General features: G+C 32.2%; 1 protein-coding gene across 1 annotated transcript; it reads right to left on the bottom strand.

Moving 5' to 3' along the window:
* Positions 1 to 613: 613 nt before the first annotated feature.
* LOC114389052 (enolase) lies at positions 614 to 4,956 on the bottom strand. The gene is made up of 17 exons (XM_028349643.1): positions 4,806 to 4,956; positions 4,206 to 4,269; positions 3,864 to 3,928; positions 3,716 to 3,763; positions 3,530 to 3,616; positions 3,338 to 3,418; positions 3,150 to 3,251; positions 2,994 to 3,074; positions 2,795 to 2,869; positions 2,520 to 2,582; positions 2,368 to 2,448; positions 2,061 to 2,255; positions 1,927 to 1,977; positions 1,704 to 1,792; positions 1,544 to 1,595; positions 1,325 to 1,381; positions 614 to 1,077 (listed from the first exon to the last, which is right to left on the bottom strand). The coding sequence occupies exons 1-17, from the start codon at positions 4,869 to 4,871 to the stop codon at positions 997 to 999; spliced, it is 1,338 nt and encodes a 445-aa protein (XP_028205444.1). The 5' UTR covers positions 4,872 to 4,956; the 3' UTR covers positions 614 to 996.
* Between the last annotated feature and the right edge of the window lie 4,208 nt (positions 4,957 to 9,164).

The following is a 9,164-nucleotide window of genomic DNA, read 5'->3' as shown; positions in this document are numbered from 1 at the left end:
ACCTGATAACCACTTGTTTTAAGAGACATATCCAACAACAATCAGCTTTATACTAGCATATGCTATAGCCGGTTGTCTAAAGCTAATCCAACACCATCCATCATCGTAGTTAAGACTGTTATAGGTCCATGTGGTACTTTGCCTTGTTTTCTTGGGGGCAAAGCATGACGCAGGAATTGAAAATTGCGATAAGGAGAGGTTGAATTGGCTTGGTGAATTGCTAAGCATTCGGGCAAAGTACAAAATTTGGAACAATCTTGATATATGATAGAATGATCTTCTTACTTATTAGGTAAGCTCTGTCTGCCAAATCGAAAAAGAAAATGTGTGCTGAAATAGGGGAACAAAAATATTACAAAAAAAGAATGAGGTTTTGGAATTAAATCATGTAGAAGTCGAAAGCATTTTGACACCAAACACACACAAAAAAAAAGCATTTCACCCACTCATTTAATGGTAAAGTTTAAGCAAAAAAGAGTCATAGGGCTATTTTAATTTTGAGTCATTAAAAAAAAGTACGAAAAAATTGAAATAGAGAAATAACTGGTGATAGATTTTAAATAGAATACCGCCTCGACGAATATACGATTGCCAACAGCGAGGATGATAGAACTAAAACTAAAAGGCCAGATTTCAAATAAGTTAGGCATCAATTGATGACATACATAAACTTCAAAGGAGGAACGAGCAGAGCTTAGATCACTACATGATCGACAGCATAGCCCTTCGATTTCACAATTAGTAATTTGCAGGAAAATCAATTTAGACGTAATTCATCCAAAATTTGTACTAACACATGATAATTGTCTATAACAAGCCAAACCATAGACAAATTTATTGGCTACTGCCCCTATTTTCTCGCTTCAAAATTCCACGCTCGAAAAACCCATGTTCTCTTGATAGTAGACAAGTTTAATTTTCGCAAAAAATACATGCCCCATGCAGTCATCAATAGAATCTTATTCAAATGTTGCTTAATGATCTTGGGCTAAACAATCAATAGGGTTCCACTGGGGCTCTGAATTTGGCACCAGCATAGACAGCCGCAGAACCCAGTTCCTCCTCAATCCTCAGAAGCTGCAACACAGACCAAAGGGTAAGCGACAACGGTCCAACTTATACCCATATAAGCAATGTACATCAATATTTAATTTTACACGGTTTTTTTATTGGTCCTGCGGCATCTAATATAGAATGGGAGAGAACAAAAAATATAATTAATATACAGAGGTTCTAAATCAAAGGCTTTACAAAATCCGGTTTTCTAAGGTATTTTAGTATACAGCTCGTGTAAAAACACAATGATAAGCTTGACGATTTTTACCTGGTTGTACTTGGCAAGCCTTTCAGATCGGCAGGGAGCTCCAGTCTTGATCTGGCCCTGTTAAATAATGACATAACATGATCAAATTATATCAGCTTAAGGTAAAAAAAAGAATCGTTATTCAAAATTTAGACAAAATTTGGCCCATAAGACACCACGGGAAGAATGAAAAAGAACATGATACGATTAGGAAAAGAGCTTCTGATTTTGACAACTTACAGTTGCTAATCCAACTGATAGGTCAGCAATGAAGGTATCCTCAGTTTCACCACTACAATAAGCAAGATGAAACGCATTAGTGTGCACATACAAAGAATAATAGTATGTCACAAAATAGAACAAATGGATACAAAGGGAAGAATAATGAAACATTCAGTACCTCCTGTGGCTAGCCATGACACCCCAACCAGCTTGTTTAGACATTCTCACAGCTTCAATACTTTCAGTTACACTACCAATTTGATTCACCTAAAAATGATAAAAAAAAAAATTAAACTTTCCTGGTTAGAGTTGATAGAGAATTTTTCAGATTTAAAAAATAGCTAATAAACAGGGAACTTCAAACTCTTGATCCTCTAGCAGGAAGGCAAAGGTTAATTTACCTTCAACAGAAGGGCATTGCAAGCCTTCTCCTTGATTGCTTTCTCCACACGCTACAGAGTTAATAATAGACAGAACATTGTCAATGATACATATTTGCAGAACATATCTCAGATTTAAAGTTAATATAGCATACCTTCGGGTTGGTGACGAGGAGATCATCACCAACAATCTGCACTTGCTGGCCAACTTCAGCTGTTAATTTCGCATAGTGCTCCCAGTCATCCTGATCAAATGGATCCTCAATGGACACAATTGGATAATCTGTCACATATGATTTGTACACATTCTTTAAGCTGTCTCCTGAGATTTTCTGTGATCCATCATTATTCTGCAATAAGGTAGTCAGTTATCTAGTTAAAGCATCTGACAAAGAAATATATCTCAACTGAGAAAAATGAAAATTCAAAAGAAAAAAGGGAAAATGTTTCTAATTTGTCAACCTCTTCCTTAAAATTCAAGTCATAGGTTTTATCCTTGTTATCGTAAAATTCTGAAGCAGCAACATCCATCCCAATTACAACCTGTAAGAATAGAAACTAATCAGCCATATGTTATAAGATACTAAATTAGATTCAGTAGACAAAGATTCAACCTTTCCAGTGTAACCAGCTTTAGCAATGGCAGTCTTCAGAAGTTCAAGACCTTCTTTGTTTTCCTATAAATTAAACAGCAAACATATAACTGTATTGAACCAGCAGACAGTAACAGCAGTAAGAAAAATAATTTTTTATACAAATTTGGATTATTACATTACAAGAAGATATTCATATACACAGATAAATAATCCGGCTAAATGCAAGAAAGAAAATCATAGATTACTTTTAAATAATGCTTAGATCACTAAAGCCAAGAGTAGCTGGTAAGGACCTGGATATTAGGAGCAAAGCCACCTTCATCACCAACGTTAGTAGCATCCTGTCCGTATTTCTTTTTAATCACAGCCTGTAAGATAAACACATCAACATCTCAATTTATGACCACTAATAATAATGATTTTTCCTTTTGTCTATTTTGTTTTTGTTTTTTTATTTTGTAAAAGAGTAAGTTATGCGAAAAGAACTATAACCTTTAGATGATGGTATACTTCTACGCCCATTTTCATGGCTTCTTTGAAGGAAGATGCCCCAACAGGGAGAATCATAAATTCCTATAGAGGAGGACCCAGGGTAAGTATTTCAATAAAAAATTGTCCTACTCAATTGCTATATTAAACAGACATTACCTGCATTGCTAGCTTATTTCCTGCATGTGAGCCTCCATTGATAACATTGAATGAAGGCACAGGTAGTACCAAAGTCTTGTTTCCAGCCAGATTAGCAATGTGCTGAAAAAATAAAACAATTCAAAAGCAGAACATGAGAACACAAGATTCACAGATAAGAACTATTACTACTGAAAAACCTCACATACCTTGTACAGAGGAATTTTCTTCACTGCAGCACCAGCCTTACAGACAGCAAGTGACACTGCCAAAATAGCATTAGCTCCAAGCTGAAAATTTCAATATTGTGAAAACCCGATTAGCTTAAAATGGATGGCCAACACGGCTACAAAAGACGCAGTCACCAAACTCAACAAGACAAACAAAAAACATAGTGATACCTTCTGCTTACACCATCCCCATTCATTAACAGTTCCATCAAGCTGCTGTACCATAAAATTGTCAATTTCAGTCTGCTTGGTTGGGTCCTGTAAAAGCAGAAAAAACAATAACAGACGAAATCAATCATCCACCACTAACATGTTTCAAACAATACGCCATAATCCAATTTTGCAGCTGCATAATACCTTGCCAAGCAGAGCAGGTGCTATAATTGAATTAACATTCTCCACAGCCTAATCCAAGGCAAATATGAAATCTTGTCATCAGCTCCAACACATCACAAAAAAATCGAAAACAAAAAAAAACTAAAATGGTAAAGGGAACATCAAGCACCTTAAGAACACCTTTCCCGAGGTAGTCTGAGCCTCCATCCCTCAATTCCAAAGCCTCATAAACACCTTTATAGAAAGTAAAACGAGTAAGGACACGCCACTTTCAGAACTACCAACCCATGCCATAACCAGATGCAATGAAACTTTGAAGCCAATAAACATCAATACAACATCAATATAAACTACGCATTCCACATTTCCACTTACACTACCACACTTCAAACACGACAATCTGTTTTGCATGATAATGACGCTTCACTCAGCATAACACAAACAACGCACTACAACAATGAAAATAAAAACACATTTTCTTTTCTCTATGAAACAAACAGCGATCATTTACCTGTTGAAGCGCCGCTAGGGACAGCAGCTCTGTGGAAGGTTCCATCGCTGAGAATAACGTCAACCTGACAGCAACAAACCGCATTCAGAATCGAGAAATCATAGCTTCGCATAAACCAGTTCCATAAAAACAATAGAATCAAACGAACCAACATTTTCTACCTAAAACCAAAACTAGAACGTGATTCCATTTTCCTCTAATTTTCTCAACGTCCAAACAGTAACAAACCGCATTCAGAATAGATAAAGCATAGCTTCGCATAAACAAGTTCCGTAATAAAAATAGAACCAAGCGATTCAAAGTTTTCTATCTAATACTGAAAAATAGAACGTGCAAACATTTTTCTCTCATTTTCCCGCACTTGTTCTCAACGTCCAAACAGTAGCAAACCGCATTCAGAATAGAGAAATCACAGCTTCACATAAACCAGTTCCGTAAAAAAAAAAAAATAGAATCAAACGAAACAACATTTTCCATCTAACATCGAAAATAGTACGCGAACTCATTTTTTTTCATCTCGTTTTCACGCACATTTTCTCAGTGTCAAAACAGAAAACGAAAGAGGAAACGGTGAAAGAGAGATTAGAGAGTGAGACTCACTTCAACGGTTGGATTTCCACGGCTGTCGAAGATCTGGCGAGCTTTCACGGCCTTGATCGTTGCCATTGTTCGCAGCGGTTTGTACTTTTTTCAGAGTTTCGAGTTTTTTAGAGCGTCGCTGTGAGGAGAGAGTGAAAATGTGTAGTGAAAATGCGCGAGTTCGATTGGTTATTATATAAAAGGGTTTGGTACGTGGCCATCACGGAAGGTTGATGAATCTGGACCGTTGGTGGTGGAAGGAAAGATGACGTGGACGGTCAAGATGCGGGTGGACCCACTAAGCACGCAGAGAAGAATATGCTGAATGCTTATGCTCTCTTTCTAGGTGCCGCGCCTCTCGAAACCACCCTTGAACTTCAGTCAATGAAAAAACAAAGTAGCAACTTGCCTATGAAAACTTGAAATATGTACATTTAATTTAATACTTTTCAACAAAAAGAATGTTAAATTTTGTTAGGCCATATTTTAAAGAATGGATAGTAAAAAGATTTTTTTATCAAAAATTATAATAAGCTGCATTGATATTAATAATATTTTTAATAATTTCTTATTTTAATTCTTGATCAATACTTTATCAAACTTGTTTAACTTTTGGAAAATAATGTGTTCAATTTCAAGATGCTTTTGCTAGTAAGTTATAAATTATCAACTTCCCTTTCAAACACGTTGAAATTACATTATACTATATAAAAAATAATAATATTTATATACTTATGCAATATCTTCATATTTCTTTCATTTCATTTTTTATCTCTATTTTTCTATTATATTATTTTTCTTATGTTCTTTTTCTCTCTTTCTTCATTTCACTCTTAAGTGACAATGATTTTTCTTAAAACTTTTTTAAAGAAAGTTGTTTATAAATAAGTAACTATTAGATAATGAATTACAAGATTAAAATGGTTAATATAAAAGAGAGAATTATATTATTTATATAAATAATTCATAATTTATGTGTGTGAGAGAAAATTTAAATGATTCTTCACTTGCTATAGGAATAAAGATATTCTTATATATATATACATATATATTTAAATTCGTTGTAGTCAAATGACACATTTATATTAAGAATTTAATTCATTTGATCGAAGAGTATGTATAATTATTACGAATCCTCTTATATTCTGATATGTATTCGATTTTCATGAATTAAAAAAAATACATTTCATTGTTATATAGCAAGAAGCTAGGAACTCTCTCACTCTCATTTCTTAAAATGCATAATGCATAGTTATAGAAACACATAAATCTTCTTTCGTTTAACCTTTTTATGCCACAGAAGCTTCTTATATACATCTATCCTTAATTTCCTCAATTCCACACCAATATAGATCACAATATATTGTTCTGTCTTGTCTTACCAGCAAAAGAATACATATATGAAAAGGAGTGATTTGAGAGCACCTAGTTACGATAAAGAGCTATTTGTTTTTTTTATAAAAAAAAAAAAACAGTTAATTGTTTTGTCACTAAAAAGGTTTGGTTGATGGTTTTCTCACATAGACTAGGTTGATTTGTAAGTTTCAAGATCATCGGCAATTGTAGTTGTAGCCAACAGTTTTACGTTCTGATTTCTAAAGCTTTGGGTTGTATTTGAATTTTATTTGTTTTCAAAACATTTATTGGTTAGAAATCATTAATTAACGTGAACGAATTAAGCATCAGCCAATAATAATGTTACCACTACAGAAATTAACGTTACGCATCTCAAGTAAAATATTACAAATTTCAAAGTTGTCTTAACGTTCATATATTTTTTGCATGGATTATATACATAACGTTCATTATTTATTGAGAAAAATATAAAAACTGCACATAGATTTTTATTTTCCGTGTTAGTATCAAAATTATAAAACATGTGATATGCGTTATGTATTAAGAAATATTCAATTTGCATACAAAAGTCTCACAATAATTAAAAATTATTGAGGAAACTTATTTTGTAGAGAACTTTTTATTGTACCAAAGGCACAGTATCATGTTCTTGATAGAAATTAAATGGGAATCTTCAAATTCATCATAGACCATTAAAAGAGAACATTAAGTAGACAATTTAGTGCTCATATCATATTCTATAAATGGCTGGTTGATGGTGTGGATTTGTTCTTTAATCTTGGGTCTATCTAATTCCTTCCACTTTTGTTTTCTTCTTTCTTTGTCTTTTTTGATATCACTGGTCACTCCTATTTATATCTGAATGTCATTGACTTTTGAGACCCTTTAATATTACCAATAAGAAGGAAGATTTTCACACTTTCATATCTCAAGATACATGCTAATTATATAAATTGGCACTGCACATTGTTATATTTATCGTTGTATATGGCTTTCAGCTACTGTTAATATGGATCAGATTCAAGGAAAAAGAAAAAGTGATTGGGAGAATGTGCTCATGTTAGATCAGGCATGGAACCTGATTTTTTTTTGTTTGCTAAATGCATGCCACTTGTTTTTGAAGCTTCCCCAATTTGAAGGTTTGATGAAGTTTTTAATGGGCCTAGAGTATTGGTATAGATTTATAGTCTAATGACTCAGGCTAGGCCAATAGAATATAGAAGCATCACTGTTATCCTATGCCGAGGCACATAAATCTCTTGGCTAGGGGAAGTGAGTCTGTTTCTTTTCTTTATAGGTTTAGGGAAGCAAATCAAAGTGTGGATGCTTTTGCAAAGCATGGTCTTTCTCTGGATTTGGATTTTAATCAGGGTTTTGATTTTATAACTGAATTTGGATCTCTGATGATGCTTTTGGGTGTCCCTTTTTTATAGAGGTTTATAACTTGGGCGTTTTGCCCTTAAGCTCAAAAAAAAAAAAAATACAGATAGAACTTGTTTAGGTGCTTGAGAAATGTAAATAAACTAAACTTTTGCACTATATGCTGCTCTAAACATTTTGTAATCGATGCTTAAAACATTCCTATATATATATATATATATATATATATATATATATATATATATATATTATCCCCAACAATCACTCATGCATGGAACTTGTGTTAGAAATATAAAAAAAAAAAACGTGTTAAGTCTCAAGAAGTTCAAACAGAAGGAAAGAATTATTTTTCAACTTTTTCTTATGTATAAAATCTCCTACCCAATTACACCTGTAGTGGCGTTATTCCTTAAATATATCCCCTGAAGGGAAATGCTTTATTCCTTGATTATGTTATTAGGCATATGACCTCGTCATAATGGGATAGGAGTTACCTACAGAGAGGGAGATTATTGCTTCCTGTACTTTTTATGATGTTTCTTGTACTTATTTTTACTTTTTGGAATGTTTATTTTAAAATATAAAATTACATTTTGAAATGTATTTTTTTTATTATCAGAATAATCCATTCCCAAAATTTAAAAAGCATTTCAGAAAAAGTACAGAAAGAAAGCAACATGGAACTGCAGGAAGTAATAGCCCTACAGGAAATAGATACTCATGTGCCTAACGAACGTGAAGAGCAATTTCATTCTTTTTTCGTATCGTTAAATTATATTTAGCTTTATGTGAATGCTATATATTGACATTTTTTTTATCTATAGGTTATTTTATAACTTAAAGTAGTATTTATTTAACTTATTTAATACTTATTTCTCAAAGAAGAAAATAACTTAAATTAAACTTGGAAAATAGTGTTTTTAAAAAGTATTTCTTAATTGAATAAAACTAAAAAATAAAAATAAAAGCTAATTTTAAGAGTGTTTGTCTTCTATTTTCCTTCTCTTTTGAATTTAAAATCTCAAAATTCAAGAAACACAGAAAATTTTAAATTACATTAAACACATCTCTGAAAAGGAGTGTGGACGTCATTTGTATTATTGAGGTAAATAATTGCTGTACCATAATCTATGTCAAACCACTATAGGAATGCATTATTTAGCGGTTGTTATAGGCTGAGTTGGATTAAGACTTGAAACTAACTTGATTCTTGGATATAGGATTTGAAATTGACATCTTTACTTGATATGATCCATTTTTTAATTGAGACTTGACAGGTCCTGAAAACTTACGTAAAAATCAACTTTGAAATAATATTAAAAAAAACTACCTATAAATACACTAATGGACCTCAATTAATATATAAGTTGATGACCAGTTTAACCCTTTAAATAAAATAAATAATCTTAAAGCATAACATTATAATTTAATAAAAAAATAATATAGGCATAATAATAATAACAACAACGAAATCATAATAATAAAAATATTTTTATATTATCATTCAATTATAAATTATCATGATAAATTTATTATTTTTATAATAATTACTTTAAAATTTATATATAAAATAATTTCTGATAATTTGACGGTATAAAAATCCTTATTCTTATAATATATATAAAAATTAAACTTTCTTATTAT

Source organism: Glycine soja, chromosome 16 (genome assembly GCF_004193775.1).
Source record: "Glycine soja cultivar W05 chromosome 16, ASM419377v2, whole genome shotgun sequence".
Classification (NCBI taxonomy): domain Eukaryota; kingdom Viridiplantae; phylum Streptophyta; class Magnoliopsida; order Fabales; family Fabaceae; genus Glycine; species Glycine soja.
The sequence above is the reverse complement of the archived record's forward strand: the minus strand, read 5'-3'. Positions and strand labels throughout refer to the sequence as shown.

Bases quoted from the DNA above. Each gene is read 5' to 3' on its own strand.
- LOC114389052 (XM_028349643.1), bottom strand. From the start codon at position 4,871: ATGGCAACGATCAAGGCCGTGAAAGCTCGCCAGATCTTCGACAGCCGT. The intron at 3,075-3,149 runs GTAATGTCTGTT...CCTCCTCTATAG, and splicing joins GAAATAAGCTAGCAATGCAG to GAATTTATGATTCTCCCTGT. The intron at 2,256-2,367 runs GTTGACAAATTA...ACCTTATTGCAG, and splicing joins ACTTGAATTTTAAGGAAGAG to AATAATGATGGATCACAGAA.